Source organism: Populus nigra, chromosome 2 (genome assembly GCF_951802175.1).
Source record: "Populus nigra chromosome 2, ddPopNigr1.1, whole genome shotgun sequence".
Lineage (NCBI taxonomy): Eukaryota > Viridiplantae > Streptophyta > Magnoliopsida > Malpighiales > Salicaceae > Populus > Populus nigra.
The window spans coordinates 44478778-44502756 of record NC_084853.1 but is presented as its reverse complement, the minus strand read 5'-3'; the positions used below and the strand labels follow the sequence as shown (position 1 = coordinate 44502756).

Genomic DNA, 23979 nt, shown 5'->3' with positions numbered 1-23979 from the left:
GGTGATCTGTTTAAACCCTAAATTGGAAGGAATTTAGTCTTTTTAGTAATACTAGAAAAAAAAAATAAATTTATTAATAGTTTTTTAGCTCTTTCTCTTTAACTATCTTCTGACTTTTGGATAATTTCAGGGAGGTTATTGTAATTTGCCCTTTGATTATGTTTGCCAGTTCAATATTTTGTGATAATCTAAATGATTGTGAAGATAATCCTAGAGGGGCACCACACCAGGACTGGTATCAACACATGCAGGTAGTGGGGATCCCAAAAGTCCTCCTGGTGGTGACAGAGCCAGGTTATTAAAGAAAGCTGAAGTTATGGAGGCGGCGTTAGAGATTTACGAGGAAGTACAATCCGGCCGTCGGGTCAGAAGTTTTATCCAAGGCAGAAGACTTCCAACTTTTCCCTATGTTTATATCACACATCTGCTGTTAACCTGCAATTAATTCTAGTCATACCATGTGATTAAAGTTACAATAGGTGTAAGAGAAGAATAACGTTTAATTCCATCCTATGCAGACAACTGATATCAGCCACATGATACAAAAATATATTAAAAAATATATATATATTTTTTTATAAACAAAATGTATTTACAAATTTGTGCATTTCAGTACTTCTGGAACGTAAAGTGATTTCTTACAATTTGGATTGTTTGTTCCCAAGGCTGATTTTACAATAGTGAAACAAAGAAAGAATCACACTCCTAGAGGAGATTATATTCTGAAGGGCAACATGAGCATAATGCAGCAACACAAGGATTAAAAAGAATCATCAAATGCAGGTGCCTTTCTTGTGATTAGTTGACAGGTAAAAGTTGACGTGAGAAGCGCTGAATCGAGTTCATGTTGTGGCAGGAAGTCAGCTGGAGCCGAATTCCTCGTTCCATCGTTCAAGGTCTCCCCACTTGCTTTTGCTTAAGCTGGGTCTGATTACAGCCAATGCCTCCTGAAAGTCTTCATATCTGAGCGGTCTTACCTAATCAAGCAAACACCACATAACATCAATTTTACTCAAAATCTAGATACAATCAATGATAGATCTTCAATTTTACTCAAAATCTAGACACAATCAATGGAAAATCTAACTTGAGAAATATATTTTCCTCAAAATCTTAACCTACAACTCATTTAAAAAGACCAAGCAATAATTTCAGAATATCTCTCAACTGCAGTCTATCCACACACACCAGAAAAAAAATAAAATTGTCATGAGAATGCAGTCACAGTGTTTTGGGCTTGCGCTCAAGAAGTTGCAGGCTCAGGTTAGAAGGTGCCTCAGGAGTGAAGGTTTTCTTCGGGAGATGTGTTTCAGAAACCCTACTCCAGACAAACTACGCTTGAACAATAGCATTTTGAGAGGGGGAAAAGGATACTTACCTCCTAGTTTGGACCATAAAGAGGGCTATTGAAGACGCAGTGCAAACCAAGTTTGGGTATGAAAGAGGGCTATTGAAGACGCAGTGCAAACCAAGTTTGGGTATGACAGTTTAAAAGTCACTCATCTGAGTTCTTTTAATAGCTTGGAATTAAATTCAAATGCTCATATTCTAAAACAAGGGATATCCTCAAGTGTTAATAAGTGAACCCACTTCATTCATATAAAAAGATAGTGAAACAGCTTCAGTTTTTAGCAATACTGGTGATTATGGTTTGAAGGTCATGCATGAAATTAAGGTCAAGAAATCTTCAAATGGATATGGTAATGGATTCAAATCTACCAACAACATACCATACATGATTGCCTAAGATTATTTATGGCTAATTTACCAGATCATAAAAAGAGAGAGACCATGTTTTTAGCTGGATTACCTGATTTGCCTTGACAGTGAGAATGTTCGCACCAAGCTCCCTAATTGGCATCATTGCTGCCTCTTCACAAAGGGCTTGTAAATCACTTCCAGAATATCCTATAAATTAGAGAGTTAAAAGGATAGAAATATTAGTTTGAAAGTTTTATTCACTGTCATTGATGTTTGAGGATCACTTTTGTTACAAGTCCTCTAAGTGGCATGCATACATTTACTGTCGGCCAGCTATAATACATGTCAAGGACTTTACACATCAAAGATTTTCCTATCAAATGACATAAGCATTGAATGTGTTCAGTAAGCTATATTGAGCATATCGTATAAGCAAAGAGCTGAGGGGATTTAGTTTTTAGTTTGAATGTTCTTTTTTCCTACATGTCATGGCCATCCAATAAATGCAATATTCAATATGCTATACGAGTACTAGTTATCTTACCTTCTGTCTCTCTAACAAGCTTTTCAAGGTCTCCACCTGTCACACATTGTAAGCTGTAAATTATCACATTGAAGTAAAACAGACACTAACCATGATGCATACAAAATTTGCTTTTCCAATGCACTGTTTCTGTTGCATTATCTAAAGTTTGGCAAAAAAAGTTTGAGATGCTGAAAACAGGCAGATGCTCAGCAAAATTGATTAAAAATTGAAGGTTGGTTGCACAAAAGAAACATAGAAGGATGCCAAAAAGAAGGGTGTGTGTTGGGGGGGGGGGTAAATAATAATTAAAAGTGTGCAAAAACGGGTTGAGGATGGCAATTCAAGGAGCAAAGGCATGCTAAGGTCTATTATCTTTTTATAACTTACCAATGATTTTCAAATGAATATCCATTTCATGTTAAAAGATGACTCTGATTGCAGCAACCAGCTTTTTCAAGCATTGCTCTGAATTTAGAAACTAATTTTCTCAGGAAATTTCAAATGTCTTCTTAAGTTATTGTTTCAACCTATAATGAATGAGACCACAAAACAAAAGCAGGAACAACATATTCTTAAAGCATGGTATGCAAGGGTATGGTACTTTTCAAATAAAAAAGACCACTGACAGCATGAATTAGAGAGAGAGCACACAAATACCAGGTAAGGAAAATGCTCGGCCCTTGAGTTTATGTTTCAAAAGAACCCTTCTAACGTTTCCATCCGGTAGAGGTACATATATTCTTTTTACCTGTTCAGTATTTCACATCAAACTCAGTCACAAAAGTTAAATAAACTAAATTTAGGAGAGAAAATTGATTGAATTCATATAAGCAACATATGAAGATGATTTTATCCAATAAGGAAGAAGAATCCAAATGAAAAAAATGGCATAATTTGATTCTTCTACCATGACCTTTTGCTATATAACAACAAACACTTCTAAGACAAAAGCGAAGTACTGATGAGTTAGATTGTTGTGAAGGTGCCGAGGCACTTTCTCAATGCACAGAGAGTAGGCTGTAGTCAGTTACAGAGGTGGGTTATGCTCAACCCATCTAACTAAACCAGACCTAACTAGAAAAATCTGAAGCTGATACCACCTAAAAGATAGAGGAGAGAAAAAATACTTCAAATTTGATATCTGTGCCTACGATGGGCCTGGATATACCAAATGGACAGATATCTTCTCTCAATCCACGACATCGATAATGTAGTTATCAGCATCCCTGACACAAATGCCTAAGCTCATATTATTGGATGGAACTATCTAGGCAACATTAGGCTAGATGGCAGCAACATTGAGGGGAACAGGGACTTAATTGGAAAAACATATTGATTGCCTCAATCTTTGATGTTTGGGACCTAGGCTTACAATAGACTTGAATGATACAAATAGAAAACAAGCCCTCTCTCAATCCACATCACCAGGAAGGCACCTGATCATGAATAACCAGGCTCAAATTATTTTAACAGTCCTGCCTTGGTAATATTAGGCTGAACAATGCCAACATAAAATAAGGATGTTTTGTTGAAAAGAAAAGTATTATCCAACTCATTTAAATCAAGCTGCAGCAAATTCATGGAACAGTATACTGACCAATCTCCTAAGAACTGCATCATCCAATTCCTGCGGCTTGTTGGTGGCACCTGCAATAGAATTTCACAAGGATCTTAAATCATGTAACCAGAATGCCTATCACAACTATTTGGAGCCTATATTACATGTTATTTTCCAGTAGTTTGGTGTTGAGTTCTGTAGAGTGATGCATGCTATTGAAAAAGAACAGATATACTTATTTCTTAGGAAAATGAATATTTAAGGCTAGGAGTGATCAAATAGAAAAGGAAATGAAGCAATCACTTCATGAAGGTTCCATAAACTTCAACAAGAGTGTAATCTGAAAAGTAATGGGAAATGCTGAACCAGAGAAGTTGAAGTTTACAACTTGTTCCCTTGACTGCAAATTTTCTGTAGACAGAGGAGTTTGGCCGGCCACTAATGCATGTGTGTTCCATATTTAATTGATCAATATCATTTGGAAAATAAAGCAGACACTATGATTACAAAGACAAGTTTTAAAGTAGAAGTTGGAGCAAAAGTCAACACAGCCTCCATGAAAACAATATGGAAGTGAAGTTGAAAGACCCAAATGCTAAGAGCCACAGCTCGATTACATAAAGCTTACCAATAACAATTACTAAATCATTAGGATTAGAGGTCACGCCATCAAATTGTATTAGAAATTCAGACTTCAATCTTCGGCTTGCATCATTCTCATTAGCCAACCTTGTTGACATAATACTGTCAATCTGTTAACAATCAGGATAAACAAAATCATTATATCTGCAGAAATAAGAGACTGGCATTAGCCATAAAAAAAGAAAAATAAAAGAAACTGAGAGCGAAACACAACCTAATTTTTAGCCAACACCTAGCATTCCACGAAGGACTAAGAAAGGAATATAAAATATAAATTACAGCAAATACAGAACTTGTAAACAAAGCCTTAAATCTCAAATACAAAAAGGATCGAGCTTGAAGAACAATTGAAGAACAACTAGGATGATAGTGGTGTGCTGGTAGTGGCGAGAAAAAGAAAGCCAAATGTAAACAGATTTTCATTTTAACTCAAGTCACAGCAGTGACAGAATACAGCTGTCCAAGAGAAACCAGTTATTGATACCAAGCGAAGCATAAAACTTCACTGCAAATTCCCTAAATAATAAAATCACCATAGATACTACCAAGTTGCAATACCAAACAGATAGGAGTTGCAATATCAATTGTTTAATCCACTAAACAACCAATGTCAGCCAACTATTTTAGTTAATCCACTGTTCTTGACCTAAATAAATGCAAGCACCACACATCGTACATCAGAATAAAAGAAGAGAAGCATGGCTTCAGTTGAAATTGACCATCATAAAACAGTTTGCAGAATGAGTAACATACTTCATCCATGAAAATCACAGATGGCTGTCTGGATATAGCAACAATAAAAAGAGTACGAACAAGCTTTTCAGCCTCTCCCACCTAATTCATTACAAGTAAAAAAAATCATTAGACAATCTTTAGAAGGACGTAAAGAGCCAAGAACACAAGGCAGAATGCTTTTCTTTTCCTGATTTTAGCAAGGAAAAAAGAAGAAGAAGAACAGTACCCATTTTGATGTTAGGGAAGATGCTGAAACATTAAAGAATGTAGCTTCTGACTCTGAAGCAACTGCTTTGGCGAGCATGGTTTTCCCATTGCCAGGTGGACCAAAGAGGAGCAGACCTGAATAACAAAGATCGAGAGTTATTATTGATGAAATAAGATCTTAAGTTTCATAATAAATCTCAATATATAAATCTTTGTTACCTCTAGCAGGTTTCCGAAGGCCAGTGAACAAGTCTCTTCTCCTAGTTGGCAAAATAACCATTTCCATCAAACTTTGTTTTGCCTTCTCAAGTCCAGCTGAAAATGACTTACATCACTAAGTCTAAAATGTAAAAGTTAAAAAAGTTGCAAACAGAAACAAACAAAGAAATTAGTTGTCGCAACTCCTTACCAACATCTTCCCATTTAACAGAAGGAATTTTATCCACTATTGCTGTGTTTATTATTTCAATCAATTTTGCATCATAGCCATTACCAGAATCTTGCCTTTGTTTCGAGGTTATAGCTTTATCAGTCTGATTCTTGATCACTGGAATGTTTCTAGTGGAATGAGCTGACTTCTGTGACAGGTCTTGTCTAGAATTTGATGATGAAACTGCAGCAGTAGGCGCATGAGTTAAGGTGTTCTGCAAAAATTTTGGGAAATAAAAAAACATATGGATAATAACATAATCAACATCACTTGGAAATCCAAAACATCCAAATTTTGCAGATACTTCAAAAAGAAAATGATAAGCTTGTTGAGAATCAAAACAACAACAAAAACAAGGAGAACAATGTCGCAAGAACCTTTGCAAAATTAGATATCTAGTTGTAGGTTCCTTCGAATCCTGGATTAATCTTTATTACAAACTGTACTTTGCTGATTCTATGGAAAACTTTATCCGAAAAACAGGACCCATTCTGGTTGTCGGCAGTTACTTTTATGCATTGATTCCAGGTAAGGATTTAAGTTTAATCAAGTATTTGAGGGAAGCTATCTAGGCTAAATGAAACAGAATTACCTATTCTGATCATGAGCTGTAGAGAATTGGCAATTTTCTAAGGAAAAAAATAGTTCAGTGCTTACATTTTTCTTTCTGCTCAAACAATTACACGCAGTGATTTTACTTTGACATCCATATATATACTCGTGAAGCTGAATTTTTGACATCATAAATGACTGCAAGAAGACATCAATTTCTTGCAAAGGGAGTATCCACATATCCATATTAAATTCCCTTCACAACAATTGTAGTCCATAGAGACTCTTCAGTATACATAAAAACCTAAAATTCCTAAATACACATTGTCAGCAGTTTTAAAATCAGGTTCAAATTGCAAGCAGCACCTAGAGGTTTTGATATAGTAAGAAAGAATTCCAAAGTTCAACACCACTAGGCTACAAACAAAATCCTACCCTTATTCGAACCATAAGAAACCAACTCCCTTCATTAAATGTTCAGTCAGTCTATAAAAAACATCAAAATCCACAAAAAATTAAAAGATTACTTGTTTTTAAATATAAACTTACAGTGGAGCCAAACCAAACCATACCTTGCTCGTTGAAGTTCCAGCTGATAAAAAAACAAGAGAAAAAAAGACGTATTAATATCATAACTCTACATCAATCATTTCAATTACCAGAAATTGTTTTCTTCTTAAAAAAAAATAATAAAAAAAGAGCTTGCCATAATCAATTCATGTCTAGAATGATTACCTCCTCGCCGATTTAAAACTTGTAATCTCTCAGAAACTTGACCTTGCCATTTGGATATTTTTTGTCGATACGATTTCACCTTCTCTAGCTCCCTATTTTGAACAATTTAAAAAATAAAAAAACCCAATAGCTATTAGCTACAAAAGAAAAAAAATCAATCACGTTAATTAAAATTTCTTAATTGAAATTACCTAGAGCTAATATAAGAAGGCGAAGGTGTAGAGGCAGCTTCGATGAGAATCCGTTGAGCGTTTTTGTAATAAACAATGGCGTCATCAATTAATCCCCATTCTTCAGCTCTAACGGCTTTATCGATCTCTTCCGTGGCTAGATCGAAGTATCCTTTCAGTTTGTACGCGATTCGTTCGTTAGAAACCCTAGTTCCAGGATCCATGCCGTCCATTGGAGTAGAGGTCGACGTAGAGTTAGGGTTTTGGTGTTGTGAGTGTGAGTCTTCTTCAGGAACTGAGAAGATTGTACTTAACGAGTCGATTATGCCTTTCAAGAAGCTCATTTCTCTAAGAAGAAGCCGGGCATGGAAGACAAAAAAAGAAGTCAAAACAGAGATTCCGAGAGACATAATTAATCAATGGGCCGGCTACTGGTCAAAAATAATAAAAAAATAGCAGAACATCTTACTGATGGGCCTCAGAATAAGGACTGGTTATGTATGGCCCAAGTATCTACTTCAACCTTAAAAGTTAAAAGCAAGCCGTCTCAGCCTGCAATGGAGTCTAATGGGTTTGAATGCACATTATGCAACGCCCAACACTTTACCGTTAGGCTATACGGGTATCCGTTTGCTAAAACAATTATTTTATTTTATTTTGTATTTTTATATTTTTTTACATATTAATATTAAAAATAAATTTTCAAAAAATATTATTGTAATAAAAATACTTGAAAAAACAAACATTACTACAATATTTATAAGCTACTTTTATCATAAATAATTTTAAAATACACGGGCGTGTCACTTCAAATCAACAGCTAAGAAATTTGTTGTTGATTTCTTTACGTTGCTGAGGAATATTTTGATCATGTTTATTTTTGTATTTTAAAATATTTTAAAAAAATTAATTTTTTTATTTTTTTTTTAATTAATATTTTTTTAGTATTTCTAAATCACACTGATATTAAAAATAATTGTTTAAAAATAAAAATAATAATTTTAATATATTTTAAAATAAAATATATTTTAAAATCTAATCACAATCAAACTTACAAACACGATCGACTAGTGCTGAAGATATTGATTAATCACAGGAATTATTACTTAATACGATGCATATATAAAATGACAAGTCTCCAGTTCCTTAACGCAGAAGGTGTTGAATGTTGATTATTTCATAAACAAAAGTAATCGTGCCTTGCCATTCAAAGGTATATATTATATTTTAGTTGCCGCAGTGGTAAAAAAAGAAGAAGAAGTCATTACCGGAAGAAAAAGTCATCTTATCTTAACATATTAAATTGCTTGTTTAGTATTGAGGATGGATATGTTTTTTTTTATTAAAATTTAAAAATTTTTTCTATTTAAAATTAATACTTTTATAATTTTAAATTATTTTAATATACATCAAAATAAAAAACAATTTGAATAAAAACTTCTTTGGAATCGAGTGACTCAAATTTATCTGATGATCAGTGTACTGTAATCAAACTCTAATTTAGTATTCGTGATTGAATGTGTTTGGTATTGCAGTTGCTGTTGTGGTTTTAAAAAAGTTGTTTTATAAAAAGTACATTGAAATTGAGGTTGAATAAAAAGTAGTTTAATATGTTTGGTTAAAAAATTACTTTTCAAATTGAGATTATAAAATAATTAATATATATATATATATATATATTAATAATTTTTTAATTTAAATGTTGTAGATTTAACTACTGTTATTACATCATGAAATAAATAATATTGATATCAAATATTTTTTATTATTCCATTAAACTATGTGCAATGTCAATACATACGAAATCTATCCAACAAGGACTATATTTTTCATGGTTTCTTAAGCGCGCAACAACAAAAACTGAATTTTTTAATTTATGTAGTGTTATTAAATAATAAAGATTGTGATATCTTTATTATTGTAATTGCGATCAAATTCTACAAATGCTACGTCATCATGCGATATCTTTCTAATTTATGTAGTGTTATTAAATAATATTAAATACTAGTTTTTCGAGTAAAACACGATTTTTTTTTAAAAAATTTACAATTTCATTACAGTACGAGGAAATTTAATTTACCTTAAACTAATTTAAAAACAAAACAAAAAAAAAAATTGTTCACAATTAACTACACTGGTTTTTAAGAAAAAAAAACCTAAACTTTTCTTATTGGTTTTTTAAAAAAAAAAAACTGAACATTACGACAATGAAGCATGACTTCACTGTTCCTAAAATTAACCACCAGAATTCTTGCGGCTGAGCAACAAAAATTAATGGACCCTATTAAACAAAATCAGTTTTGTTTTTTTTACCAAATATTAAAATATATAGCTTTCACATGTAACTACATTACTAAACAGTATCTTAGCAAGCATAATGGACCTTACTGTTGAAATTATCATAAAGACCATAAATATTTGTTTGCTTGCAGCTGTTTCCTTCCTGCATTTCACTTTCGATGATGCAACCTAAGCTTTCTGATAATACCAATTATATATTTAGCTTCGTAGACAACTTGAGCTGCACAAACTCTCACCACAAGAAATGGGCATTCTCTTCACCATCTTCACCGTCACCGCAGCAGGACCTCTCTTTATCATTATAAGCTTTTTGTATCTCACATTTCAAATCTACTCAGGAAAATCCATCAAGAACCCCAACTATCCACCAGTAAATGGCACGGTATTTGGCCAGCTCTTCTACTTCAACAGGCTCTATGACCACCAAACTGAAGTTGCCAGGAAACAGAAGACTTTCCGGCTTCTTGCTCCAGGCCAGAGTGAATTGTACACAACTGACATAAGGAACATAGAGCATGTATTAAAAACAAAATTTGATAAGTATACAAAAGGTAAGTATAATCAAGATATTGTAACTGATCTTTTTGGTAAAGGTATATTTGCTGTTGATGGAGACAAGTGGAGGCAGCAGAGGAAGCTTGCTAGCTTTGAGTTCTCGACGAGAGTTCTTAGAGATTTTAGCTGCTCTGTGTTCAGAAGAAATGCTGCTAAACTTGTCAGAGTTGTCTCCGAGATGGCTATTGCTGATCAGATTTTTGATATGCAAGTAAGTTCAACTGTTTTTCTTTTTTCTTTTTTTAATTGGATTGATTAGACTAATTTAAAATCGGATATATAAATGTTTGGATCTTATTAGTAGAGAAGGATGGTATAAGAGGGAATAAAATTTCTGCAAGTGTTCTGAAATTGTACAGTTTTAGTCCATAAGAACTGATCCATAGAATAAAGTTCTGAAATTGTGATCATTTTCAATGTGTGGGTTTGACTTCGTAAGCCAAACAGGTTCTCCATAGTTTTTGTTTTTTAATTAACAGGTATCATTTATCTTCTATTGACATAGCACAGAAAAGAACACTTCATCTGATCTGGTATTTCCCATTGGTAGGATACACTGATGAGATGCACTTTGGATTCTATATTCAAAGTTGGGTTCGGAGTGGAACTGAATTGCTTGGAGGGGTCAAACAAAGAGGGAACCGAATTTATGAAGGCCTTCGATGATTCAAATTCCTTGGTCTATCGGCGCTATGTAGATCCATTGTGGAAACTGAAAAGGTACTTCAACATTTGCTCTGAAGCTTCCCTTAAGAAGAACATCAAAATCATTGATGATTTCGTGACCAAACTGATCGGAACAAAGAGAAAACTACAAGCCGAGGAACGACTTTATGTGAGTGTTTCTAGTGCTGGACAATTCCCTTTAGTGAATTTAAAGAGCATTTACTTGTTCGGTTGTTCAAGAACTGACCAACATGTATTGATAATTGAAGAATGACAAGGAGGATATACTGTCAAGGTTTTTGGTGGAGAGCAAGAAAGATCCCGAGCAAATGAATGATAAATATCTGAGGGATATAATACTGAATTTTATGATTGCTGGCAAAGATACCAGTGCAAATACCCTGTCATGGTTCTTCTATATGCTTTGCAAGAACCCGCTAATCCAGGAAAAAGTCGCACAAGAAGTGAGAGATGTCACAAGTAGTCAAGATGATGTGGTTAATGTTGAAGAGTTCATTGCAAACATAACAGACACAACACTTGAGCAAATGCATTATCTTCACGCAGCATTGACAGAGACCTTGAGGCTATACCCTGCTGTTCCTGTGGTAAATTTTCAGAGAACTCATGGACTTCAAATTCTTTAAACTATATATTATTTTTTATGGGCGATATTGGTTGTTTTATAGACGCTTCATGAGAATCACTAATGCGATTATGCTAGTAACATGGTTTTTTGGTCTCAAGGACGGGAGGTGTGCAGAAGTGGATGACATTCTTCCTGATGGCTTTAGAATGAAAAAGGGTGACGGACTATACTATATGGCATATGCCATGGGTAGGATGCCTTACATTTGGGGAGAGGATGCCGAGGATTTTCGGCCAGAAAGATGGCTCAACAATGGGATTTTCCAACCTGAATCACCGTTCAAGTTCATAGCATTTCATGTTAGTATCTTCTCTTCGTTTGTTGCAGACATAACGTGTGAAACAATTTCCAAAGTTGTTGTTTGTCCCCTTGCAGGCAGGTCCTCGGATATGTCTGGGCAAAGACTTCGCGTACCGGCAGATGAAGATACTATCAATAGCCCTTCTTCGGTTCTTCCACTTCAAATTAGCTGATGACACAAGAAAAATAACTTACAGGACAATGTTCACACTTCACATTGAAGGAAGTCTGCATCTTCGTGCTATTGGAAGGACCAAGTCATGGAGATAAAATATGTCAAGCAAATAATTATGGCCTGGTGAATCTTGTTTGTACTGTATACGTTGATACACATATCAATTATAAACAACTGTGATTTCTACCGGTATGTTAGCTGCAGCTGTCGCACGACTTTGTCACCTCGGAGATAAAATTTGCAAGGAAAATTTTCATTTGTCCCATTTTCCTTTTCTAAACTATGTGCCACCAGCAACAAGCAGCTTGAATTTATCTAATCATTGTAATCAAGCTTTAATTTAGCATTAGTGACTTTAATTTGAATCATCACTGTCCAGATATTACTTGTGCAAAAGATAAGGAGTGCTCCGTTCTGTTTCGTTCATGTCATTTTCCTAGCTTCCACTTCCAAAAGTTACAGCTCATGGGATGTTTCCAGGCTAAGCTTTAAAGCTATTCCCCTACACATATTTGCCTCATCTCAACAACCATTCATTCCAAGAAATGGACATTCTCTGCCATCTCCACCTTCACAGAAACAGCACTTCTCTTTATCCCCTCAACCTTCTTGTTTTGAGCACTCAAAATCTTTGCTGGCAAATCTATCAACAATCCCAACTATCACCACTTTAACCAGCTCCTCTACTTCGACAGGCTCTATGACTGCCAAACTGAGCTTATCGTTTCTAACTCTGGAGTGGATTGTGTATTCTTTGATGATGCATATCGATTTCTTTTATATATAATCAAAATATTTATCCCAGTACAATAATAAAATTAATAAATATACACTTTTTAAAGATATTTTTCCTTACTAAAAGACATAAGAAACTCATTTACTTAAAAAAATAAAAGAAAAATAGCTCAGCTGGTCTCATCAAACTATAGATGAAAGATCAATATACTCACCATCCAAAAATTCATTCACTACTAGACCATAAATAAATCTTCTAGAGAAAACTTTTTACTGAAAGCTAATAGAACCATCCAAAAATACATAGCAAGATTTATTGTCAAATGTTTCAAACAACAAAAAAAAATATAAATTATTTTGCTACATACTCACTTATATTAATAATAACTTTTATATGGACATTAATAGTTATTACAACTATTAACAAACTAGAAATATATTAAATTGATGGAAAATGTGTTAAAGCAATCTTTTAACAACTATTAATGAGCACAATTAAATTCGTTAAAATTATGTTTGAAATTAAGTCTCGTTCCATGAAATCAACTCTGATACCATGTTAAAGCAATCCAAATTAACAGAAAACAAATACAAACATATGAGAGAAAGTGATTAGGGTTTTCATTAATTACAATATTCTGAATTGTTTAATTAACCTAAATATAAAGAGATTATATATAGATTAAACTGAAAATATTATTCTACCTTTAATAAATAAAACAATATATGGACATTAATTGTTACAACTAAGAGGTTCATTGTTAAAGAAAAAGAAAAAAAAAAGATTTTAAACTTGTTAAGTTATCATGTGGTTCGAAATAAGTTTTCAAACAATAACATGAAAAGTTTGATAATGTTATATTATCAAATGAGTTTAAAATCAACAAAGTTGATAAACATATTTATGTAAAAAATACATATTTATGTATTTATATTGATGGATGTTAATTTTGGGTAACAACAAATATGTGATCAAGTTTTTCAACAAATAAATAAATATTAACTAATATGTTTGATATAAAAGATTTGGATATTGTAGATGTATACTAAAAATAAAAATTTATAGGATATCTGATAGATTAATATTGTCTTAATTTTATTATGTTGAGAAAAATTTTTAATATTTTTTTCTAAAAATTACAATAACACTATCAAAACATTAATGAATATAAATATATATTTGTCCAAAAAAACAAAGCTGAAGAAATACTACAATTGAAATATTCCCAAATTATTTGAACCTTGATGTATATTATGAATTGAACAAGATCAAATATTGTATATTTAGTTAACAAATTAAGTACATTTATTAATAATTAAAGTTTAAATCATTAAAAAAAATACTCAAATACTTGAGATATATTTTGGAATATGTACTATACTATACTAAGTACCCGACAATACTTAAAAGATATAATAATATGAATTAAATATTTTATGTTAAGAATTCAAAATTTATTAATGGATATATTTTCATACTTGGCGAAGCAACTATATCTTGGAAGTCCTTTAAAAAACCATGTATAGCAAGATCCATGATAAAATTAGAGTTTATTATTCTGGATAAAATAAAAAAAAAAGCTAAATAACTTTAAATTTTTTAGAGGATATTTTATGTTGAACAAACCTAGTATCAACAATTTATATTCATTGTGATAGCTAGTTATAATTGGAATGACACAGACTATATATATATATATATATAGTATTATTAAACATTTTCTTTCTAATAAAATTATTTTTATTAATTATATAAGGTTAAAGAAAAATATTGTGAATCCAATATATAATTTATGGAGAAAAATGTACTTAAGAATTACAAAGATAAAAGAATATCATGATCGGAGATTCTAAGATTTAGTTTTAATTAATGGCGATTTTAGCAAACAAAGAAACCTGGTTTCTTTCTATACCCCTTACATATTTATGCAGAGAGCTCAAATTAGATAGTTTCCTTGGAAACGAGGCTTCAAATTGCGTCAGGAATGGCTCGAGACTTGTCTTACTTGAATAGAATTGGAGAAGCCAAGAATTTGAGTTTTTTTTTTTTTTGAAATTAGCATAGACGGTAATTTTTTTTTTTGCAAACTACTATAATTGAAAAAAATTAGGAAAATAACACTTTGGGCATAGTTGAGATATTAAGAAATTTAATAGGTTGCACTATTCTTAATAGCACAACTTAATATAATTAAAAGAAATAAATGGTTATGATACTGGGATTAGCACAACCATTAAAAATATATAAAAAAAATTAAAGAATTGTGCTACTAGAAAAATTGTAAGAGTTGCACTACTCCCTGTTAATTGTGTTATTAAATTGGTTCTTAGATGGTGTTTGACATTTCCGTACAACTAAGTTTTTGAAAATATTCTATCTTTTTAGCTTTAAATATTTTTTTTGATATATTTTTAAATTATTTTGATATATTAATATTAAAAATAAATTTTTAAAATAAAAAATATTATTTTAATATATTTTCAAATAAAAAATACTTGAAAAACCATTTCTATCGTATTCCCAAACATGTATTTAGGTCGTATTTATTTTTACGGTGTTATTGCGCTTTAAAAAAATATTTTTTTTTAAATAAAATTTTATGTATTTTTGAATTGTGTTGGTGTGTGGATGCTAAAAATAAATTTTAAAAAATAAAAAAAATATTATTTTAATATATTTTTTTTAAAAAAATTATTTAAATTATAAATATTATCCTCGTGCTGGTCATAGACCACTATTTTCGTGTAGCAGGGTCAATTCCTTTCCATTACAAAGAACACGCTGAAACTAACAATCAGGGGACGGCGATTAATTCAATTTAGACATGTCTATGCACCGTCTAATATTGGAACACCAATATTAGGATATGGCAATAGGCGTGACGATCTAATAGTTAATTTTTATTTATTTTTTATTTTAAATATATTTTTTATATTTTTGAATAGTTTTGATATATTAATATTAAAAATAAATTTAAAAAATAAAAAATTATTTAATATATTAAAAAATACTTTAAAAAATAACATTTAAAAAAACAATAAAGAAAGAGGAACGACACGGAGGAAGATACATTGGAGGGGTAGCAGGGGTTCTTCAAGTTTTGTTTTTTATGAAATAAAAAAGGATGAATTGAATTTTTTTAAAAAAAAGATTTATATTTTTTACGAGGAAGATATATTGGATGTGATTTCTTTTATTTTTATATTATCATATAAATATTGTTAATTAGGAATAACATTAAATTTTCCAAATTAACCCACCTACTGGGTCGAATCCATTTAAATATGAACACCCACCTTCCTTGTTTCACATGGTGTTAGCTTCAACATGGCCTCCATTGACTCTCTCTCTAATCCCTTCACCCTCTCAGCTGTAGTTCTAATCCTATCTATTTTCATAGTCCAACTCTCCATTAGAAAGTTGAACAAAAAGCAGGAAAAACACAAGTACCATCCAGTTGGTGGCACGGTGTTTAACCAACTTCTCAACTTCAACAGGTTGCATCATTACATGACTGATCTTGCTGGGAAATACAAGACCTACAGGCTGATCGCCCCCTTCAGAAGTGAGGTTTACACTGCTGATCCTGTAAATGTTGAGTACATACTCAAAACCAACTTCGAAAATTATGGCAAGGTATCTATTAATTTCTTCTTTCTGTGATCTATTTCGTCAATATCAGTAGCAAATGCTTGGTCCCTGTTTTTATGATGTGGATTGTGTAAGATTAGCCTGATGAATTCAACGCCCAGTTTTGAATATTCTCAAAAACCCTGCTAGTACTGTCGATACTCGACGATACAAGAAAACTTTGGAGAATCCAAAATTAGGGGTTAGAATTTGAGAATTTGTTTGACTGTTCACTTTTCCATGGGGATTAGATTCCAATGGCTGAAAGGGTAATGGTTTAGCTTGCTCAAACTTTGTGCAGGGGGACCATAATTACAACAATCTAAGTGGGTTACTAGGTGATGGGATATTCACTGTTGACGGTGACAAATGGCGCCAGCAAAGAAAGGTTTCGAGCCATGAGTTCTCCACAAAGGTTTTGAGGGACTTTAGCAGTGTGGTCTTCAGGAAGAATGTGGCAAAACTTGCTAATATAGTGTCTGAAGCTGCAAAAGCTAACCAGTCAATGGACATACAGGTTAGTCTTTGATCCAATGTCACAGAGTAAACATCATGAATTGATTTTCCTAAGCAGGACGGATCCAAGATACAATTTTAGTAGGGGTAAAATAGTTTTAATTGGGGGAAAATAATATAAGTATATAACTAAATTAATTAAGATCTAAAAAAACTAAAAGTTATAAGTTTTTAATATAAAGGTAAGAAATTTACATATATTATAAAAAGTTACTCTTAAAAATTCTATATATTTTTTTTATAATTCACAATTATTCCATACGAGACTTCATAGGTTGAAAATGTTGTAGGATTTTTTAATATCAATATTTTCAAATATTTTTTTTCTAATATAAATAACAATACAATCATTTAACAAACATCCCCATAAATAACCATAAACAATTTATTTCAACTAACCAACACAATCATAAATTATTTATTTCATCTATTTCTTATAATTTTTTTTCAAGTTACGTTGAAAATTCAATTACAACTAAATAATATAATTAAATGCATTTCAATCCTTATCAACACAACAACACATTAAATACACATAACTAACAAACAATTATTTTGGTTCCAAAAGTTCTTATCCCGACCACACTTTTACTATTAACATCTAATTTTTTTTCTTCAATTATGTTTTATTTAAAGTCATTTACATCCTATTATTCTAAGAACATCACATTTTTATAATTTTTTAATTTCCTCAAATTAATATTTAAGAATTCTAATTCAAAATTTAAGAATTTTACATAAACTTTGTTAATCTTCATTTAAATTTGTATAATCAAATTTATAATATTTTTTTCAATAATGATATGAACTTCGAATGTTAACCAGTCGAAGTTTTCTGTTTTTTTTTTAATATCATAAGTTTTCTCTTTGCTTCTTTTCTCTTGATTTTCTTTTTAATTCCCGAGTTAGATGTATTCAATACTCCCTATCTTATCTATCTAGTCTTAAATCATGGTTTCTCTTCAAGGTTTTAGTGAAGAAGCTATCATTTTTTTTTCTTTTAATGTTTTTCAGCATTGGCTAGCAGCTTCAAGGGAAAGAAGAAGCTGAATTTCCAGTTTTTTCAGTTTTTATTTATGAACATATCATTAATGACTCTACATGTTATTTTTAGTCCGACTGTTGATATTCTCGCATGGCCTTTTCAAATTTAGATTTACCTAAATTTTTAACTCAAGATAGAGCAATGTTTCAGGAGGCTCCTCGTAAACTTTCAGCCCAATCTAACAAACGGATTGAAAGTTATGCTCGATAGTATAAAATTGGATAGTAAGTGTTTTTACATCAAAATCCAAATTTTCTTATTCAATTATTGCTAGAACCATATCAATTGTTTTAATAAGTTCTCATAGCCATTTTTTTATTTTAAAATATATTTATTTTTTCTTTTCATCATTTGTTTCATTTACATGTTTACTATAGTTTCACGGTAAGGTTACCAATTTTTAATCGAGGTTTAAACCAACACTTTTTCGCACAGTTCTTTTTTAACTTTTATTTTTCATTTTCATTTTAATTCCTTGAAATTATTTTCTTATCATCAAAACACATCCATTCAATTTTTTTTTTTAATTCTTGTATCCATTGAAACCCGTTACTGGTTTTGGCATGATATATATTTCATTTGAATTTTTTTTTTGACAGCGTGGGCAAGTGCCCCCATTGCCCACATTCTGGATCCGTCCATGCTTCTAAGCTTAACTAGTTGTGCAGGATCTGTTTATGAAATCAACCTTAGATTCGATATTCAAAGTTGCATTTGGGGTTGAGCTAGACAGCATGTGTGGATCAAATGAAGAAGGTGTCAAATTTACCAGTGCTTTTGATGATGCAAGTGCATTGACCCTTTGGCGATATGTTGACGTGTTCTGGAAAATCAAGAGGTTTTTTAATATTGGATCGGAAGCTGCATTGAAGAAAAACGTCAAAGTGGTTAATGATTTTGTGTATAAACTAATCAATAAAAAAATTGAGCTAATGCGTAACTCAGAAGAAGTTTCTTCTGTGAGTATCTCTCCTTGAAACTATTATTTCTGATAGATTGCAGAGGCATGAATTTTACTTGATCTTACATGGAAAATGCAGTTAAAGAAAGATGACATTTTATCAAGGTTCCTGCAAGTGACCGAGAGTGATCCAACATACTTACGGGACATAATTCTCAATTTTGTGATTGCTGGAAAAGACACAACAGCAGCTGCTCTATCATGGTTCATCTACATGTTGTGCAAGTATCCAGCTGTGCAGAAAAAGGTTGCACAAGAAGTAAGAGAAGCAACTAAAGTGAAAGAGATCACAAATTTTGCAGAATTTGCAGCCATTATTAATGATGAAGCTCTAGAAAAGATGAACTATCTCCATGCAGCAATTACTGAAACTCTTAGACTGTATCCATCTGTGCCTGTGGTAAGAAGAAATTAGGTGCACTTGCAATTCCTGGCTGCAAGAAACAACACAAATAAGTTTGTGACTATTTACGAATTCTTCAAGATTGAAACTACGATTCTTGAGCAATAAATGCCTTTAATTCTCGCAGTATACTTGATGTTTCAACATGCTTGTATAGAGTTAATAATGCTTCCATGATAATTGTATAATTTTTTTGTTTCTGCATCTCAAAATTCTTTGCTTTGCAGGATGCGAAGGTTTGCTTTTCTGATGACACTCTACCAGATGGCTTTAATGTGAGAAAGGGAGATATGGTGGCTTACCAACCTTATGCAATGGGCAGGATGAAGTTCATATGGGGCGATGATGCTGAGGAATACAAGCCTGAAAGATGGCTCAATGAGGATGGCGTGTTTCAGCAAGAAAGCCCTTTCAAGTTTACAGCTTTCCAGGTTAGTGGAAATAAAGATCTGTCTAATTCACTTGATTAACATTCAATTAAATTTTCTGCTGCCTTTGCTGTGCAAATCATTAAGATCTATTTTCAGTGCTAGCTCAGCTTAACTTTATGGACTCCCAATCTCGTTGACCAAATGACTAAAATCAGACTTTCTGCTGGTTAACAGGCAGGGCCACGGATATGTCTTGGGAAGGAATTTGCTTATAGGCAGATGAAGATCTTCGCGGCTGTCTTATTGGGCAGTTTCATTTTTAAACTCGCTGATGAAAGGAAACCTGTCAACTACAGGACAATGATTAATCTTCATGTTGATGGAGGCCTCCATGTTTGTGCCATCCACAGAGACAGTGCTTAGCTCAGTATATCTGTAATGGTATTACATCAATAAACATGGGCGTAAAACCCAGCCCAAACCATCCAAGGTAAACGAGGTTAAACAATGTTTTCCTGGTAAAGCAAAGACTTGAAAAATCAGAGAATTTATATGGATCTGTGGGGAAAATAAATCCATGTTTGTTCAAGGAACTGGCATTGAAGACCCCTCGGTTTGATTTAGAGGTGGATTTGGATACAAATCTATTACTACTAGGCACAATAATTCCATCGTTTATCGACCTCCATAAGACGACAAGACGGATCATGCACCTTCTTAAGCAACTGCAGAGATCTCTGAACTTGTTTAAACAACAGAATATCCATTAATTCATATATAAATATGAAGAAACAATGAAGCTATACCTTAGAAGGGGCAGTAAGCTTTGGGGGAGCTTGGACGACATCTCCAAACTGTATCTCCTCACGTCCAGGAAAGTCCTGACTCTCCTCGGATTTTATTGTTTTTCTTCCACATATTAAAATGTGATCATGTAGATGTTCAACAAACCATATTGCTTGAACAAGCCTGCCTGTGAATGGGGTTTAGATACTAAAATTTGAATCCACATGCAGCCAAATTAGAAATGAAATTGAACAGAATTTCAAGTACACCAAGTCCACTACATGAATCCTTGTAGCACCCTCTTCAAACTAGAGAAAAAACCTACAGGGGCCATAATAGATTGATATCCTCCACTAAGTCCTTGGCAAGTTTAATGCATTAACCCGTAGCCTTATCATTCTGCCCGCGGCAATTATAAGTACATGCCCCCCTAACAAAAATCCTACCGATGATCCAAAATTCTTGGAAACTCTGTGTTGACCACCTGACCACAAACACATCAGGTCCGAGTATTGCACTCGAAACAAATAGCTTACATTTCTAAAAATAAAATGCAGACATAAATAGCTGTCATGAAGTAGCTTTCATTGCAAAAATTAGGTTAGTCACAGGCACTACCATTACAAAAATCACATTAGCTTCCTGAGTAAAAGGTTCTCCCTGTAAAAATGAGATAACAAGATGAGACCCATGGCACATAATTGCTCATACTTAATACATCCCAGAGAGAGTCTGAGGGCCACACATCATGAGTTAGATGCAGAACTAGCAAACTCAGTATCTAGCTCCTTCCTCATGAGTTAATCAGTGAAAGCACTCTACTCAGCAAAGCCTTATTCGATCCCAAACACAGTTGTGATCAGTTACATGGATGATTTCCCTCTACTCTATTCTGTATTAGCCAACTTTCTATATGTTTCATGGTGGTATAAGTACCCAATTCTAAAGCAATTTTAGCAATGTAAAACAGTCATCATGACAAAAACTTCAAGAAGTCAAGTTTCAAGTGAGCATGAACTTTCACCACAAGAGTTCTCCGCGAGCAATTTTCGACCAATCTAATTCAATGCTCAACTTTACGTAGCTAATAACACAGACATGCATGTTGAAAGAAATCAAGCATTACTCCCAAGTTGTCAAGAAATCACAAGAACGGGAGGTGTGCATAAGTGGATGACATTCTTCCTGATGGCTTTAGAATGAAAAAGGGTGACGGACTATACTATATGGCATATGCCATGGGTAGGATGCCTTACATTTGGGGAGACGATGCCGAGGATTTTCGGCCAGAAAGATGGCTCAACAATGGGATTTTCCAACATGTATCACCGTTCAAGCTCATAGCATTTCATGTTAGTATCTTCTCTTCGTTTGTTGCAGACATAACGTGTGAAACAATTTCCAAAGTTGTTGGTTGTCCCCTTGCAGGCAGGTCCTCGGATATGTCTGGGCAAAGACTTCGCGTACCGGCAGATGAAGATAGTATCCATAGCTGATGACACAAGAAAAATAACTTACAGGACAATGTTCACACTTCACATTGAAGGAAGTCTGCATCTTCGTGCTATTGGAAGGACCAAGTCATGAAGATAAAATATGTCAAGCAAATAATTATGGCCTGGTGAATCTTGTTTGTACTGTATACGTTGATACACATTTCAATTATAAACAACTGTGATTTCTACCGGTATGTTAGCTGCAGCTGTCGCACGACTTTGTCACCTCGGAGATAAAATTTGCAAGGAAAATTTTCATTTGTCCCATTTTCCTTTTCTAAACTATGTGCCACCAGCAACAAGCAGCTTGAATTTATCTAATCATTGTAATCAAGCTTTAATTTAGCATTAGTGACTTTAATTTGAATCATCACTGTCCAGATATTACTTGTGCAAAAGATAAGGAGTGCTGCGTTCTGTTTCGTTCATGTCATTTTCCTAGCTTCCACTTCCAAAAGTTACAGCTCATGGGATGTTTCCAGGCTAAGCTTTAAAGCTATTCCCCTACACATATTTGCCTCATCTCAACAACCATTCATTCCAAGAAATGGACATTCTCTGCCATCTCCACCTTCACAGAAACAGCACTTCTCTTTATCCCCTCAACCTTCTTGTTTTGAGCACTCAAAATCTTTGCTGGCAAATCTATCAACAATCCCAACTATCCACCAGTTAAAGGCACAAACTTTAACCAGCTCCTCTACTTCGACAGGCTCTATGATAACCAAACTAAATGGCCAAGAAACAGAAAACTGACCGCTTCCAACTCCGGAGCCAAGTGAGGTGTCCACGCATACAAGAAACACAGAGCATGTGCTAAAAGCAAACTTTGAAAAGTATAATAAAGGAAAGCACAATCAAGATGTTTTTACTGATTTTTTTTGTGAATTGAAATTGTTATGATATCCCATGTAATCACCATTGGAATTCTGGTGCACACATGCATTGTAATTACACGTAAGTTATGGTTTAACTATTAAGTAAAGCTCTACATATTTCGAGATATATATATATATTCGGTGGCCAACCAATCATAGACTTCAAAATAACAACATAAAAAATGGGCATATTAAAAATAATATTACTTCCTCAAATATAAGTGATAGTATTGTTGTTGGTATCGGATAATAATCTAAAACCATATTAAATATATATAATTTATAACTATTTGAACTATAGTAATATCAAACATTAGCCAATTCTCTCATATTCAAAAAAATAATAATACATAATTTAATAAAATTCAACCATTCTCACGTATTCTCTTAAAATTATTAATTATCACAAATTCTCACAAAAAATTATCAATTACAAAAAAAAATACATAATCACTAAATACCTAATTCATTAAATTTATACGTAGTTGATGTAATTTATAAATTCAATTGGTATAATAATATCTAATTAATATAATTTATACCTAAGTTACTGGATTCAGGTAAAACATAACATCACAAAGTAAACCCTAACATAACGATAAACTTGTTAGAGTTACTGAATTAACCCTGTCACTTTCCTTCCAACCTACACAGCGTTGTCTATGTGATTATACTACTTCTACTGGGCAGAATCCATTACAATATCAACATCCATCTTCCTTGTTTCACGTACTGTTCAACTCCAACATGACCTCCATTGATTTTCTCTCTGATCCGTTCAAATTCTCAGCTTTAGCTAGTTCCAATCCTATCTGTACTCATAGCCCAACAATTCACTAGAAAAATGAACAAAAAGCAGAAAAACACAAGTCACATCCAGTTGGTGGCACGGTGTTTAACCACCTTCTCAACTTCAACGGGTTGCATTATTACATGACTGATCTTGCCGGGAAATGTAAGACTCACAGGCTGCCAACCCCTTTCAGAAGTGAGATTTACACTGCTGACCATGTAAATTAATGTTGAGTACAAACTCAAAACCAATTTTCATTTGTCATATTTTCCTTTCCTAAATTGTGTTCTACCTGTATCAAGCAGTTTAAATTTACCCGATTATCGCTATTAAGCTTTCATTTAGCAGTAGTGATTTAGGACCAATGAACATTAATCTGAATCACCAATATTCAGATATTACTCATGCAAAAGACAAGGAGTGATTCTTTCTGTTTGGCTCACGTCATTTTCCTTGCTTTCT

General features: G+C 33.0%; 4 protein-coding genes across 7 annotated transcripts; 2 read left to right on the top strand and 2 right to left on the bottom strand.

Moving 5' to 3' along the window:
• Positions 1–540: 540 nt before the first annotated feature.
• On the bottom strand, positions 541–7659 carry LOC133682527 (uncharacterized). Its single transcript, XM_062105896.1, has 13 exons — positions 7278–7659; positions 7087–7178; positions 6924–6943; positions 5779–6013; positions 5589–5684; positions 5389–5504; positions 5181–5261; positions 4414–4537; positions 3825–3874; positions 2885–2975; positions 2246–2281; positions 1811–1908; positions 541–977 (listed from the first exon to the last, which is right to left on the bottom strand). Exons 1-13 carry the CDS (start codon positions 7598–7600, stop codon positions 861–863), a joined length of 1479 nt encoding a protein of 492 aa, XP_061961880.1. The 5' UTR covers positions 7601–7659; the 3' UTR covers positions 541–860.
• Positions 7660–9708: 2049 nt separating this feature from the next.
• LOC133682776 (cytochrome P450 704C1-like) lies at positions 9709–12270 on the top strand. Its single transcript, XM_062106294.1, has 5 exons — positions 9709–10323; positions 10663–10947; positions 11048–11386; positions 11526–11726; positions 11803–12270. The coding sequence occupies exons 1-5, from the start codon at positions 9802–9804 to the stop codon at positions 11995–11997; spliced, it is 1542 nt and encodes a 513-aa protein (XP_061962278.1). The 5' UTR covers positions 9709–9801; the 3' UTR covers positions 11998–12270.
• A 3660-nt stretch (positions 12271–15930) lies between these two features.
• LOC133682777 (cytochrome P450 704C1-like) lies at positions 15931–20153 on the top strand. Its single transcript, XM_062106295.1, has 6 exons — positions 15931–16274; positions 16570–16785; positions 18498–18788; positions 18870–19190; positions 19421–19624; positions 19799–20153. Exons 1-6 carry the CDS (start codon positions 15966–15968, stop codon positions 19985–19987), a joined length of 1530 nt encoding a protein of 509 aa, XP_061962279.1. The 5' UTR covers positions 15931–15965; the 3' UTR covers positions 19988–20153.
• Positions 16375–22779, bottom strand: LOC133682779 (uncharacterized). Of its 4 annotated transcripts, none has more exons than XR_009836721.1 (5): positions 21607–22771; positions 19500–20537; positions 18934–19224; positions 18599–18690; positions 16375–16762 (listed from the first exon to the last, which is right to left on the bottom strand). XR_009836721.1 is itself a non-coding variant. In XM_062106297.1 (3 exons), exons 1-3 carry the CDS (start codon positions 21690–21692, stop codon positions 20218–20220), a joined length of 321 nt encoding a protein of 106 aa, XP_061962281.1. In that variant the 5' UTR covers positions 21693–22779; the 3' UTR covers positions 20096–20217. The 4 variants fall into 4 exon arrangements, 1 of the variants encoding a protein (XP_061962281.1); XR_009836720.1 differs by having other exon boundaries at positions 19500–20834; positions 21607–22768; XR_009836719.1 differs by having other exon boundaries at positions 19500–19997; positions 20371–22759.
• Between the last annotated feature and the right edge of the window lie 1200 nt (positions 22780–23979).

What these genes read in the sequence shown, in the direction of transcription:
- LOC133682527 (XM_062105896.1), bottom strand. Translation starts at nt 7,600, where the DNA reads ATGAGCTTCTTGAAAGGCATAATCGACTCGTTAAGTACAATCTTCTCA. An exon ending in AGTTTTAAATCGGCGAGGAG is followed by an intron (nt 6,944 to 7,086) that starts GTAATCATTCTA and finishes TTTTTTTATCAG; the next exon opens with CTGGAACTTCAACGAGCAAG. An exon ending in CTGTGATTTTCATGGATGAA is followed by an intron (nt 4,538 to 5,180) that starts GTATGTTACTCA and finishes GATTGTTAACAG; the next exon opens with ATTGACAGTATTATGTCAAC.
- LOC133682776 (XM_062106294.1), top strand. Translation starts at nt 9,802, where the DNA reads ATGGGCATTCTCTTCACCATCTTCACCGTCACCGCAGCAGGACCTCTC. An exon ending in ATCAGATTTTTGATATGCAA is followed by an intron (nt 10,324 to 10,662) that starts GTAAGTTCAACT and finishes TCCCATTGGTAG; the next exon opens with GATACACTGATGAGATGCAC. An exon ending in AAGCCGAGGAACGACTTTAT is followed by an intron (nt 10,948 to 11,047) that starts GTGAGTGTTTCT and finishes TGATAATTGAAG; the next exon opens with AATGACAAGGAGGATATACT.
- LOC133682777 (XM_062106295.1), top strand. Translation starts at nt 15,966, where the DNA reads ATGGCCTCCATTGACTCTCTCTCTAATCCCTTCACCCTCTCAGCTGTA. An exon ending in ACTCAGAAGAAGTTTCTTCT is followed by an intron (nt 18,789 to 18,869) that starts GTGAGTATCTCT and finishes TGGAAAATGCAG; the next exon opens with TTAAAGAAAGATGACATTTT. An exon ending in TCAAGTTTACAGCTTTCCAG is followed by an intron (nt 19,625 to 19,798) that starts GTTAGTGGAAAT and finishes GCTGGTTAACAG; the next exon opens with GCAGGGCCACGGATATGTCT.
- LOC133682779 (XM_062106297.1), bottom strand. Translation starts at nt 21,692, where the DNA reads ATGAGCTTGAACGGTGATACATGTTGGAAAATCCCATTGTTGAGCCAT. An exon ending in TCGGCATCGTCTCCCCAAAT is followed by an intron (nt 20,534 to 21,606) that starts GTAAGGCATCCT and finishes ATTCACAGGCAG; the next exon opens with GCTTGTTCAAGCAATATGGT. An exon ending in AGCTTACTGCCCCTTCTAAG is followed by an intron (nt 20,290 to 20,370) that starts GTATAGCTTCAT and finishes AGATCTCTGCAG; the next exon opens with TTGCTTAAGAAGGTGCATGA.